Source organism: Dermochelys coriacea, chromosome 16, assembly GCF_009764565.3.
Source record: "Dermochelys coriacea isolate rDerCor1 chromosome 16, rDerCor1.pri.v4, whole genome shotgun sequence".
NCBI classification, from domain to species: Eukaryota; Metazoa; Chordata; order Testudines; family Dermochelyidae; genus Dermochelys; species Dermochelys coriacea.
The window spans coordinates 9,602,226-9,616,735 of record NC_050083.1 but is presented as its reverse complement, the minus strand read 5'-3'; the positions used below and the strand labels follow the sequence as shown (position 1 = coordinate 9,616,735).

The 14,510-nt window shown below is 52.1% G+C and overlaps 1 protein-coding gene across 2 annotated transcripts in view; it reads left to right on the top strand.

Moving 5' to 3' along the window:
• The window catches only part of ASTN2 (astrotactin 2), a 628,164-nt gene that overhangs the window by 407,893 nt on the left and 205,761 nt on the right, over positions 1 to 14,510 (top strand). For both annotated transcript variants that reach the window (XM_038374351.2, XM_043498583.1), the window contains 2 exons: positions 12,501 to 12,625; positions 13,225 to 13,329. In XM_038374351.2, the coding sequence (XP_038230279.1) occupies positions 12,501 to 12,625; positions 13,225 to 13,329 (230 nt within the window). The remainder of the gene's footprint in view (positions 1 to 12,500; positions 12,626 to 13,224; positions 13,330 to 14,510) is intronic.

Here is a 14,510-nt window from a genome sequence, read left to right as displayed (position 1 = left end):
ATCAGAACTGAGATTCGAAATGTGGCCTTCAAATTCCCTCCATGCTGAAGGGATTGTGGGGGGTCTAGGGCTTACAATGGGACCCCAACCCCCCAAAGAGAGTTTGGGATTTCCTTCTCCTCACCAAGTCTTTTCTACTGGCTCCAGAGAGCCAGGGCTGAACGGAGATGGAGTGGAAGTGCTCATGCCATTGAGGATGGAGAGCACTGCAGAGACAGAGCTCTCTGATGAAGAACCAACAGGGGGTTAATGGTGCCTGATACTTAGCAGCTTTTCACAAGTGTGTGTGAGAGTGTGGGTGAGCGTGTACTCCTTTGACTTGTCAGTTTCACTTCCCCACCTCTGCTGGTCTTCCTTCATCCCTGCACAGTCTGGAGCCAGCTGGGCCTCCCCTCACCCATGCGCCTTCCAGGTGCCAGCTGGGCCTCCCCTCACCCTGGCGCTGTCCTGGAGCTGGCTGGGCCTCCCCTCGCCCCGGTGCTGTTCTGGAGCTGGCTGGGCCTCCCCTCGCCCCAGTGCCATCCTGGAGCCGGCTGGACCTTCCCTCACCCCAGAGCCATCCTGGAGCTGGCTGGGCCTCCCCTCGCCCCGGTGCTGTCCTGGAGCTGGCTGGGCCTCCCCTTGCCCCGGTGCTGTTCTGGAGCTGGCTGGGCCTCCCCTCGCCCCAGTGCCATCCTGGAGCCGGCTGGACCTTCCCTCACCCCAGAGCCATCCTGGAGCTGGCTGGGCCTCCCCTCGCCCCGGTGCTGTTCTGGAGCTGGCTGGGCCTCCCCTCGCCCCAGTGCCATCCTGGAGCCGGCTGGACCTTCCCTCACCCCAGAGCCATCCTGGAGCCGGCTTGGCCTCCCCTCGCCCTGGAGCCAGCGGGGCTTCCCCTCGCCCCGGTGCCATCCTGGAGCCAGTCTGGCCTCCCCTCACCCTGGTGCCATCCTGGAGCTGGCCGGGCCTCTCCTGGCACTGTCGGAGTTTAGTGGTCCTTAGACTCCACTGAAAGAGAGCTCAGAACAGCCCCAGCTCTCAGAGCAGAGCCCCCATCTCTAGGTGTCAGCGAAGGCCATGCTGTTTCCATGCTCAGCCATTGTTGCCATGTGTGTTGCTGTGGCAATCTGGCCTTGAGAAGACTGGGGAAGACAGTTGATGCTGTTTCTTCTTCACGAGCCGACCCCCTCGCTTCTCCAGTCCCGCTCCGTGTAGGAGCTTATGCATTTTGCAAGTGTCGTTTCTGTCAGGGCTCTGGAGTTGCGTTCTGTCTGCGGACAGCTGCCTGTTTATTTCCCCATTCCTGTGGGCATGTGTCATCCCTGCCATACCTTTGTGTTCTCAAATCAGATGCTATTAAGGAAGAGGAGCCCAGGTTAGGCTGTCTGGAGGCTTCCTTGGCTGCAGTGCCGAGCGACATCGGCTGTGGGAGAGTGGCAGCGTGATTAGTATTCCACTGCTCGGATCAAAGAGCTGCCAAGACAGAGCCCAAGGCACTTCGCCAGCTCTGATTGACTGAATCATTTTCAACACCTCACAGCTACGGTGCAGGTAACTTTATAGCAATGCACTGTAACCCCCAGGGAGAGGAGGAGGCAAGGAGCTTGTGGGAAAGGACTACGGCGCCACATCCCCACCCAGGACCTGGTGTGGTGACAGGAGCAGGAAGGTCCCAGGCAGTTTTCTGCTTCCTTTGAGCCACATGGTCAGGATAACACCTGTCTTGCTGCAAAGCACCCCATGGGCTGGCCCTTCCAAACCGGTGTGTGCTGTTGAGTTTGCAGCCTTTGCAACTGCAGAGCCATTGGCCCTTGGCACCTGCCGCCCTGCGCCATGCACTAATGCAGATCTAGCTGTCCAATCCGCGCACTCCCTTTTAGGGATCAGTCTGAGGCCGTCTCAAATGTGGAGCCCTGAGCGCCTCCCTGGGACTGGTTCTCCTTTCGTAGCAGGTGATGGACCCACAATCAGGCAATCTGTTTGGAGCCAGAGGATTGTGTGTGTACACATACCCACGCAGCGCCGCATGAGCCGGGAAGCAGCGCTGGTAGGCAAGGCTATGCTCCCTTTCTGGCGCGCTCATGATTTACCTCCCTGAAATACCTCAATTTAAATGCTAATTTCCCCAGAACTGAGGGGGGTAAAGCAGCTATTGAATACTGTTGGGCTCTTTCTTAATGGAGCTAAAACACTGGCACATATTCTTAATGTGCCAGGGAGGGGTAGGGAATGGAGTGCAGGCAGAGTTTTTCTCTAGGCTGACAGCATTAGGGGTGAGTGACTGACTGAATCTCCTGTCACTTCTGCCTCCCCTCCCCCCAAGTGTTTAGCGCTGGAGCCCCAGACTAGAATGGGAACAGATGTTCCTGTTTCCTTCATTCAGTGTCAGTGTGCTTCCCAGCCACTCTGCCCCCGTGCCGGGACACCTGGGCATCAGTCTGTCTGCCTCAATGCAGTACTGTTTGGGGGCACGCGTAATGGAGATTCCCCGTGATGCTCTCCTTTGGACCTGCTGTGGGCAGCTCCTGGAAAGGCCCTTTCCTTGGCTTGGCGCATCGGCCCAGGAATAAAACCTGCCTCTGCCCCGTATGCTGATTGCCCCTGAAATGAGACGCATTTCCGAGAAGCTGAGTCAGATCTGATCTCTCTCCCCACCCCGCACTCCCTCTCCCTGTATTTCCATTGAGCCCTGAGAGTTTTCTTCCCTTTCCTGTACAAACCAAGTGGTATCATCTTGCCGCCAGAGGCTGTCATGTTGGCCCTCTGATCTAATGCAATGCACCATCTGCGTGCTCCGCTTCCTACCACAGGAGCCGGGTGGGAGTTGGCTTGCAGTGGAAAACAACTCATGCCTTGGAGCAAGGGCATCTCCAGCCGGCAGCTGAGGGATTGGAAAGCTCGGGACTCATAGCTCACTGTCCTTCAAGGCAGCGTGCCAGCCCAGACAATGCGCTGCTGCTGTACAGCAACCGGCTGGAGTCCTCACTCTCCCCAGGGAGCGGGCTCTCTGTTCTGCTAACCCGCAGGGTCCTCTCTGTCCCCCATGGGGCATTGAGCTGTCTCTGGACCTCTGCTCCCCAGAGTCTTCTATCCCCTTGCCCTTCTTACTCCCACATCGGTCTGTCCATTCCCTTGTCCCACACTGGCTCTGTCCAGCCCACTCACTCCGGTGATTTGGCACGTTCTGCTGGACTATTTCCAACTAGCCCCAGCCCCAGTGTCAGAAGCCTGGACCTTTCCAAACTGTGTGTAACCGACTGCAGTAAGGGACACCAAAACCTTGGGCCAAATCCATCTCCGGTGTAACTCTAGCAAATCACAGCTCTCCTTGGAACAGGAGATGTGACGCTGGCTTCCTTCACCTTTTGCCAGGGTTAATGAGCCTTCCGGGTTACTCCTATCTTCTGTGCCCAGGGCTCTGCCGGACCATGAGACGCTGCAGATACTCAGGCTCTTGGGCTTAGCAAGTTAGGGAGCTAGAGGGGACTGAAGATTGTGAAGGACACGGTGAAAACTGATTAGTCTCTTCTTCTTACCCTGTCTCATTATACAGGAGCAGGGACTCACTCAAAATTAATGACCAGTAAATTCGGAATAAGTAATGCTACTTTATGCCGCACATAATCAGCCTGTGCAATTCACTGGTGCAGGAGGACAGCAAATCAAATTCTGGGGTTAGATTTACCCTCTCCAAAGTGACTGTAAAAATAGGACTCCCTGTTTACTGTCTCCAAGTGCCTCTAGATCCGTTGTGCCCTGTTTACAAGTAAAAAGAGATTTCCAGCCTTACAGCCTCAAGCTGGGATCAGAAGAAAAGTGGGCTCTTCTGAGCTTGCACAGTAGTAAAGATCCTGCCACTGAAAGTTAGTTAAAAATTCAAATGATGCCCAGGCCAGGCTAGAATGTGGCTCACTCTCCCTAAGCTAAGAGGAATCAGAGCATCACCCTATTCTTGTCATTACACTCAGCGTGTCAGACTGGTACAGCAGCTCTGTGGCGTGAAAAGGTGCCATTTTCATGGCGTTTCCTGGACATGACCACTCTGGCTGATAATTTGATTCTCATTAGTAGCTGTGCCAGCTAAGATAAGAGTAATTAAATCTTATCCTTCAGGGCATCAGCTAATGCACTATGCACAGATGCACTGGAGCGGGGTGGAGGGGAATGATGGCTGCTGTCCTCTGAAGCATCCCTTGCCTACCACTGCTGGAGGCAGGATACCCACATGCTGGCCTGATGGTCTGATCTAGCCCTGGAAATCCTGTGAGAAGCAAATGGGTTCATAATGAGGATGTCAGGAGAAAGTCCCAGTTCCCAAGAATGAGGGAAGAAGTGACAGTGCCCATCAGACCCCAAAAAAGGGTTTCTCAGCAGAATATTTTCTGAATGGAAAATTGTGAGGCTCTGGCTGTCTTTAAATGTAAATCCACCCTCCGTTATATCCAGCTTGGGCCATGGTACATCAAGCCTGTTGTTCAAACATCTGCACAGGATACCTCATGTTTTAACAGAATTGCACCTTGAGACGATGCATGATGGATGTAGCCCCGCCCATGACTACCTCTCACAAGCTTGTGTCATCATATCTGCTCCAAAAGCGCACACCTGGGGCTTTACTCCATCTCCTTAAGGGCAGTGAGGAGGGCAGGGGCCAGAGAGGAGCGAGTGGCGGGGCAGCCACTGAAGAGCTGATGGGGGCACAGGGGCAGCCGCTGAACAGCTGATTGGTAGCCAGCCCAGTGTGTGCTGAGCACCCCCTCTTTTTTCTCCAGGAGCCCTTGAGTACCCCCAAGGAGATGATGGCTATGCTCCCCCTTCACACCAAAGCCTACCAACAACTTACCCAAGCCCCTCACCCACTGCCCTTCCTGGCCACTCCCCATCACCCCTGGCTCAGTGCTCCACTCCCATCCTGGGCGCTGGCTCTGCCCTGTACTTGCTGCCCAGCAGCTCCCCTTGCTCCCCTTAGCCTCCACTCACTCCCCTGACATGGTCCAAATTTGAGGGAGCAGTGTTGCAACCTGGTGCGTGGGGTCACAGCACCACTCAGGTTTGGCCTGTTGCAACACCACCTACCCAAATCCGGTGGGCTGGGGCCCTGTGCAAGTGCACTGTGTGCACGTTGGTTAATCCGGGCCTGGTTGTGAGGATGAATGAGTTAATTCAAAGTCCAGCACTTTGAGGAGATACAGTGCTGTTATTACTAGAACTGATTATTAACCATCTGCTCTGAAAAACAGAAGCATTAGGGATCAAAGTAATGGGGGGGGCTAATGTTCTGTTGTGGGGTGTTCATAGATGGCAGATATTTTGGACTCCACATGGATCTGATTTGAGCCAAGTTTGTTCCACAGTTGGTAGAAACCGTGGAGTTGCTCACTCACAAACATACACGGTCACAGACACACACGTGCACTACCCCATGCAGATACACATACTCCCACGCCCACCCGCATGCAGATGCCCATGAAAACACATGCATGTGTACATGCATGTAGACACCCATGTACATCATTACACATATGCCAGCAGAGACACACACTCTGTCCCTCACCTAGACGTATGCGCACACGCTTTTCCGTCTGCACTGCTGGTAATTTGGAGTCTTTGAATCCCTCCTGAATCTTTTCCTCCCCTTTCTGATGTTTCTGTTCCTTGCACAGAGTTCAGCAGGGCTTCATGTGGGGGCTTTGATCAGTGCTTCTTAAGAGCACAAAAGCCGGGCGGAAACTCTTTCTTATGCATTTACTTGAGCAGAGCTATCAGATAACCTGTTATCAGGTTACCATAAGGGACAGAGGAAAAGGAGCGACAGCCCTCTGCTGGCTAAGACCTTAGACTGCAGCTCTGGCCACTCCAAACCAAATTCCAGGGGATTTGAAGGGGAGGAGAAAAGAGAAGAGATGTTGATGGTCATTCTCCTTCGTCCCCAACTCTCTCTCCTCTTGCCTGTAAGAGCAGATATCAGCTCGGTCCTGGGCCCACTCACAAGAAAAGATCATCTAATTAATTCTCCATGGAGAAAATCTTTGAAAAGAGGAACAAAGAAGCCTTGGGGAACTATAGACCAGGCAGTTTAACTTCAATACCTGGGAAGATACGGGGAGAAATTATTAACCAATCAGTTTTTAAGCACCTGGATGATTATAGGATGATAAGTAATAGCCAACATGGATTTGTCAAGAATAAATCATGCCAAACCAACCTCATTTCTTTCTTTAACAGGGTTACTGACCTAGTGGGCAGGGGGGAAACAGTAGACGTGATCTATCTTGATTTTAGTAAGGCTTTTGACACAGTGCCACTTGACATGCTCATATACTTGGGAAATGTGAGCTAGATGAAATTACTAGAAGGTGGGTGTACAAGGACCATTTTCAAAGAGTAGTTATCAATGGTTCGCTGTCAAACTGGGAGGACATATCTAGTGGAGTCCTGCAGGGGTCTGCTCGGTGGGGCTGGATTATTCAATATCTTCATTCATGACTTGGATAATGGAGTAGAGAGTACCTTATAAAATTTAAAGATGGCACCAAGCAGGGAGGGGTAGAAAGTACTTTGGAGGACATTACTGGAATTCAAAACAACACTGGCAAATGATAGAATTGATCTGAGATCATCAACATGAAATTTAATAAAGACAAGTGCAAAGTACTTCACTTAAGAAAGAAAAATCAAAGGCACAATTACACAACGGGGAATAATTGGCTAGGTTGCAGTACAGCTGAAAAGGATCTGGGGGTTACAGTGGATCACAAATTGAATATGAGTCAACAATGTGCTGCGGTTGTGAAAAGGCTCATATTGTGAGATGTATAAACAGGTGTGTCATATGTAAGACATAAGAGGCAATTGTCCCATTCTACTAGCATTGGTAAGGCCTCAGCTGGAGTCCTGTCTGCAGTTCTGGGTGCCACACTTTAAGAAAGATATGGAGAAATTGGAGAGAGTCCAGAGGAGAGCAATAACAATGATAAAAGGGTTAGAAAACCTGACCTATGAGGAAAGGTTAAAACAGCTGGGTGTGGTTTTAGTCTTGAGAAAAGAAGACCGAGAGGGGCCTGGTAAGTCTTCACTATGTCAAGGGCTATTATAAAGAGGACGGTGATCAACGCATGTCCACTGAAGGAAGGACAATAAATCCTTAATCTGCAGGCTTAATCTGCTTGCAAGGGAGACTTAGTTTAGATATTTGGAAAAACCTTCTAACTATAAATTCTGCAATAGACTTCCCAGGTACGTTGTGGAATCCCCATCCTTGGAGGTTTTTAAGAACAGGTTAGACGTTTGTCAGGGATGGTCTAGGTTTACTTGGTTCTGCCTCAGCATGGGGGGGCTGGATTTGATGACTTCTTGAGGCTACTGCCAGCCCTACAATTCTGTGATGGAGGCTCGGGCTGCTGTGTCCTGCACCAGCTGAAACAGCCTCGTGGCTCTTTTGCCTTGCCCTGTTGCTCTTCTTCTAAATTGCTGTGTCTGGTATGCATTTGAGTTTGAGGACCGGACACACAATAGTGGCACAGGCCAGGTTTGTGCTGAAGATGGAGCTGAGGGCAGAGAGGAGTGAGGTTTTACAGAAAAACTAGCAAAGAATATATCATCAAAATGGCCCACTTAGACACACAGCAGCCAGATGCAGCCATGCATTGCGGCTATTCGTGCCACCCTGCACGGGCACAACAACATCAATGCACAATTCACACACCACAGACACACACACCTTCCCTTGCAACCACATTCACCAGTGCAGCTGGACCTGCTTTTCTTTAGCTCTTTGCTTACAGGACAAAACCTGCATTATAGACCAGAGCTCTTCAATGAAAATCTTTTTATAGATCCCCTGCCTCAGCTAGAAACCATTGCGTTCAGATTATCCTCGGGGTTTCTCCAAGTTGCCTCTGCTTTCTTCTTCTCTCTCCCAAGGGCTGCCCTGCTACACAGGTTGCCACCCTGCTCCAACCCAGCGGTTGTTTTGCCAAAATCCTGCTCTTGCCCCAAACAAGTTGGTGTTGTGCCCAAATCCTCTGGCTGCATCTGTGTAATCCTCCACGTGTGCTCTGTATAATATACATGATGTGTGTAGTGCACAAATAGTTGTCACTGGAAGTGCAATATGCATGCAGAGTGATATCAGTATTTTCCCAGTTGCCACACGTGTCTGAGTCATGAATAAGGGATGATCATCCTCCGTTATACCGCTTTGCACAATTAACTAGGTGCATTTTGTAGGGAAGGCTGTGGGGGGAATCATTTTCCTTTATTTGTGTTTCCTCTGGTGCTGGAGGCAGGACACCAGATTTATGTGGACCAGGGCTCACATCTAGTATGGCAAAGCCTGTGCCACTATCGGTATTTAATGCACCTAGGCTAGCACGTTATCCAGACATGCATGGCCACCTCAGTACTCTCGCTGCTGCCAGGGGAGAGCTGATTTTCTGAACACGAGGCAGCTCATGCCACAGACTTTCCTCGGCTAGCCAAGAGGGCAGAGAACTCTGTGTCTCCCATGCTGAGCTCGCTATCAGCGAAGGGAGTGGGAGAGGCAGCCAGCCTTAAACCAGAGTCAATGGAGAATGAAAGAGGCCGCACATGGGGAGATAAAATGCTCCGCTCCGGAAGGCGTTTGTAAGGCAGCCTTTCCATGAGCAATGACCAAATCCATTTAGATGTTGCCGTTCCACGGCTCAGCTTTCAACAAGTGTTTCTCTTGCCCGGGAGTTTGGTTCCTTTGCGGAGGTATTCATGGGGGCTGAGCTGCCCCAACTTCACCCATAATCCTCAGCCCCAGTGGTGTGATGGCTAGTCATGGGTACAAACAAACCAGAGCCTAAGCTGCTGCAAATGGCCTTCAGTGCAGCTGCACTAGGAAAAGGCCTGGCCCAACGCTGTTATTTCACGGTGCTGTGTGGTTTTAGCTGTCTTGGAAATTAGCTTCATTGTGGCATGGTATCCCTCTATGCTGTGGCTGTACATGCACCGCTGGAAAGAAAGCTGAATACATTTCTCAAGTCTCTCCCTATGCCCGCAACCTCTCTTCCTCCCCTGTCTCTACCCACCCACCCAGGCTTGAGGCTGATGCAGTAATTGCTAACCCATTTGCACTGTTAAGACCGGGAAAGGCTTAGAATGGCAAATCACCCCTTAGCCACCCGGGATCAGGAGCAGAGTGTGGTCAATATTAGATCTGCGTGTGAGTGACAGGAAAAGAGAGATCTCCCCCGCCCCCCAAACCCCAAACAATAAAACGTGGTGGTTGTTGCTTGAAGCAAAACCTCTGAGATGCAATAAGGTGCTGGCTCCTTTGTTGAACAGGATGCAAGGGGGCAGAGAACACAAGCCACTGTTAAATCCACAGCCAGATCCCAGTTCCTGTCGCCATGGTGCAATACCCTTTATTATCCTGACTCTTGCCCCGCACTTCACTGGCTCTGTCCCCCAGCCCTCACCATCGGGTCCAGGTTGGCAGGACAGCTCAGCTTCCATCTCAGCACCCAAAGTTTTCAGTTTCCCAGGGCGTGCACGTTGGGAGCTGAGCTGCATTGACAATCTGGTCCCGGTTATGGCTCCCAAAGAACCCAGTCCCTGGGTGTCCCAGAAAGCCCTGTGGTGTTTGTCACCACAGCAGCATGCCTTGTCTGTTTTCAGCGGGCATCACGTGCTTTCTAGTAATATCCATCAGCCAGGAATATAAACGTCACTTGTCACAGCTGTAGTTTTCCAGAGGCCTGAGCATGCCAGCAAGGGCAGAGTCAGCAGTAGCCAGGCTCGCTATCGGCACCAGCCCTTAAAAATCCCCAACAATGATCGAGAGCTTTCCCAGCCCCCTCCTCCTGCCCTTCGCCATGAAGACTTGTCCTCTCTGTCTGCAGGGAGCATAGACCTCAGGGCTAAGGGATCGATTTGTGTAGCTCAGCTCTGCTGTGAGATACTTGAAGCCCTCAGAGGCGAGTGGGGGATAAAGAGGTAGAGCATGTGTCCTGGGTGCAGAAAGCGGGCCGGGCTCCCTCCCTCGCCTTGCACTAATGGGCTTGTGACCGCCTCCTCCCCGCACACCATGGAGTTGCGATTGGCTCCCCTTTCCTGCCCTGCACAGATCAACGTGAGTGTATTTGGTGGAGCGTCTTTCATATCAGCGGTCTCTCCCGAAGCGCTTTGTGGAGTTCAATAAGTGAAAACAGGAGAAGATTGGGAATGGACTGGGGAGCTGCTGGAGTGGGGAGGACAGAGGGCTGATTCCTTCAGGAACGAGGTTTTGCCTCGGGTGAAACAGCGTGGGGGGAGGGAGAGCCAGTTCGGGGAGGTTAGCAGGGAGGGGAGCAGGTAAAGAAGGCCCATGTTGCAGACTGGACCAAATCCAAGAGGGAATTAAAGGTGAATTGGCTGGTTTGGATGGGAACCCCAACTGGACCAGGGTCAAGTGGGGCTTTTTGGAGGGACCTGGGGATGTAATAGAGTCGGGTCTTGTGGTATGTTGGATCAGCACCAGCAGGGGGCGCTGTGGTGCCTGGGTTGTTCAGGATCTTGATTACAGCCCTCCAGGTTGTCAGTTCGAGTCTCACTAGCTCTTCCCCTGGAACATCCCCTCTGATGCGGTCAGACGTGGTGCTGGGCACACCATGCCCTTGTGCACCGCTGGCCAGGAAAACTGATGTGCCTTTGCCATGGCAACCCACTGAGCCTTTGGCTTTGGTCCCGTGGGAGTGTGGAGAGCTGTGGACAGGCCATCGAGAGGGGGAAGGGATGGCCACTCTGGGGAGTTGGGTGAACTTAGAGCTGGAGGGGGTGCCATGGAAAATAAAGAGAAGGGTGAGGGACAAGAGTTGAAGGTGCTGTTAAGTGAATCTGCCCTGAGGCTCCAACGGCTGCATCTGTTCCACTTTGTTATCCCCTCTGTTGCTCCAACAAGGGCTCTGTCTCTCACACATGAGAATCCCCAGGGGAACAGCATGAGAGGCAATGGTGTTGCACCAGGGATGAATTTGGCTCTTTGTGACCATCAAGGAGAGGTGGATAATGGAAGGTGGCCAATCCTGGGGAGTTGCCCCATTGCCTGTGTCCCGGTCTGACACCTTACACCATTGCGGCACAGCTAAACAGCCAGAGCAGAAGCAGCGAATGCATCCCTGGGCCTGACAGGCAGGTTCTTCTATCATCTCCACTGCCAGGAAGCTAAGAGGGATAACAATGAAGCAGCCCTCAGGGGAACTAATTAGTGACCCACCTTCCTTGGAGGGAAATGTGGGATTGAAACTGAATGGCAGGACATGCAAGAGAGTCGGATCTCAAAGCTGTCTCCATCCGCCAGGATTCATCTGCGGGCGTTCCAGGACTTGGCTGACAGCAACTGTCGCTCCAAGCAAAGGCTCTCTGAACTCTCCTCTGCCCCCTGCAAGCACCAAACCTGCTTCTTACGGCCAAGAGGTGCAAAAACAGTGCTAACCGTGATGCTCCTGGGGGCATCTGGCCTAGAGCGCTGAGATCCCCGGGCCTGCAGAATAATAATGCCTAGCTGTTCTGTAGCATTTTCATCTGTAGATCTCAAAAGGCTTTACCAAGGAAGTCAGTATCATGATCTTCATTTTACAGAGGGGGAAACTGAGGCACAGAGAGGGAAATGACTTGCCTTTCGTCACCCAGCAGGCTAGTGACAGAGCTGGGATTAGACCCCAACTCTCTTGAGTCCTGTACAAGTGACCCATCCAGTAGGCCACACTACATCCACTAAGAGGGAGGGATGGAACCTGGTTTGTAGCACTCCCTAGTGACCCCTGCAGTGTGGGGCTTCGGAGGGTGGAAATGGGGAGGCATTTATGGGAGAGGTGGACACTTTTATCTGCTCTTCCATAAACCATCAGGAGCTGTGGTATTCAGCTTGGCACAGAGGGGATGGGGCAGGTCCAGGGACCTAAAACCATGGTATTATGACAAAAAGCCTCATGCAAATTTTGTGCTGGTGACAGGTGCTGGCTTGACCCCGTCGCTACGTTAAACTCATGCGCACTCCCACCCAGAAAGCATGGCTAGTTCCTCCTTAGTGCACACTAAGGTGCTTCACAATTCAACCGGGACTCACCCGCAAGCCCCATTAGGTCCCTGTTAATTGTCCCATGGCGACGTGTCTTAGCAGCACTGCCTCTGGGGCAAGAACAGGCAACAGCAGTGCCCTATGAGGATGGTGCCGTGGCCAGCTAAAGTCTGGGCTGTCGGCCAAGTGTTGCAGTCCCTGGTTGGGGTGGGGCGGCTGTGGGCTCCAAAGGAGAGTGGCTGCCCAGGGGGACAGGGGGGGGTGAAGAATGAAAACCCCATCACACGCTGTAGGTTAGATCTCGGGGATCCAGTTCCATCCGTGGATCCGTGCCCCGTGGGACTTCAGTGGGAGCAACAGCCACAACATGCCCACGCCCCATCCATCCCTGGGTGTGTGCCTGTCTCCCACAGAGCCCTGCCGCCAGCCGCTCAGCCTCGCTGCCAGGAGGTCGCCTGCATCGTTGCTTTGGAATTTTCTTTTTTTCTTTCTTCAGGGAGAATAACTTCATCAAGGACTTCCCCCAGCTGGCCGACGCGCTGATGGTGATTCCGCTGCCCGTGGAGGAGCAGTGCCGTGGCGTCCTTTCTGAGCCTCTGCCTGACCTCCAGCTGCTCACAGGTAAGCAGCCTCTGCCCCGGCAGCCTTCCTGGAGGTGGTATGCTCTCGGCCCCCAGGCAGGGCTGGGCTTTTACAGCCGCCTGTCGGAGAACAACACCCTAGAGAGTTGTCTGGGGTGTGCTCAGAAGTAAACCCCCTCTTTCTGTCTCCTTGTCTCTGACCCCCATGTTTAAATCCCTCCCCCCATCTCCCCACATTGCCCAGTGGTCCTGCTCTCCTCCTCAGTCTCAAAGACCTTCCACGTGTCCAGCTGGCTACTCTCTGTTGGAAATAATACACTTACCAGTCCACAGTCACGGTTGTTATGCCAACCTGCATCCCATCCCTGTGAGCTTCCTCCCAGCAATGCTCTGTCTGTGTCAACGCAAGCTTCTCCAGCAGCGTGAGCTCATGACAGGTCAGCCTCCTCATCTCAGCCCTGGCCGTGCCGCCAGCGCTCCGGCAGTGTGATCCGTCTGGGGTGATGGTCTCTGTTATCCTTGTGTCTGTAGCCACAAATCATGCAGCAAAAAATACAGTCAGAGTGAAAGTAACACTTCCCAGGGTGCATCCTTTGCTCTCTCTTCCCCACTCTCTAAGCCCTGGCTTCCTCTTTACAGGAGACATCAGGTACGATGAGGCAATGGGCTACCCCATGGTGCAGCACTGGAGGGTCAGAAGCAACCTGTACAAGGTGAAGCTCAGCACCATCACCCACTCTGCAGGTGAGAGCTGCCTTCGTTATGAACACGGTTCTAGCTGGGAGGAGAGTATGTGTGTTGGCAGCAGGCACTGGCTCTCCCATTACTACCCATGCCTTAATACCGAGCACTTATCCAGCACTTTGCTTCTCCAGGCTCTGTACAGACACTGATGCTCACAATCCCCTCCCCCAGGAAGGTCAACAGAGAGAATTATCTGCTTTCTATATAAGAACATAACATAAGAACGGCCATACTGGGTCAGACCAAAGGTCCATCTAACCCAGTGTCCTGTTTTCCGACAGTGGCCAATGCCAGGTGCCCCAAAGGGAATGAACAGAACAGGTAATCATCGAGTGATGCATCCCATGTCACCCATTTCCAACTTCTGGCAAACAGAAGCTAGGAACACCATCCCTGCCCATCCTGGCTAATAGCCATTGATAGATCTATCCTCCATTAATTTATCTAGTTCTTTTTTGAACTCTGTTATAGTCTTGACCTTCACAACATACTTTGGCAAGGAGTTCCACAGGCTGATTGTGCATTGTGTGAAGAAATGATTCTTTTTGCTTGTTTTAAACCTGCTGCCTATTAAAAGACAGAGAGGGGAAACTGAGGCAGAGAGTTCACATGATTTGGTCACGGTCACAGATGGAGACAGAGCCAGGATGAGGGTAATGAAATAACATCCAGCCCTTACTGTTCACAGAGCTCTGCATCCGAGGAATGCACAGCTCTTTATAGCGGGGGATAAAAAACATTGTTCCCATTAAACATGGGGGCAAACCAACACAGGGAGAGGTTGAGGCCAAAATTGTCCATTTTGGGTGCCTAAAGTTAAGCACCTAAATCCTTACTTAGGCACCTAACTGAGGGACTTGATTTTTCTGAGGTTGTGAGCACCTGCAGCTCCTGTTGGCTTTTGGTGGCAAGCTTTAAGCAACCACATTTAAATGTTTTGTGCTGAATGATTTGACCAAGAAGACACAGCAGTGGCAGAGGAATGGTGGAGGTTCAGGTCTCTGTGCTCCCAGCTCCCTTGGTCATGTTTCCTTTTCAGAAGTTTCGACTCCCCACCGCCTACTCATGCCACAACGCACTGCTTCTCTAAACTAAACCCCACCTCCTGTAACACATACAGACTCGTTCCACTGAGACACGTCCTCCTTGCTCTGTACTATCAGAATAGTGTGTGTTCAAGG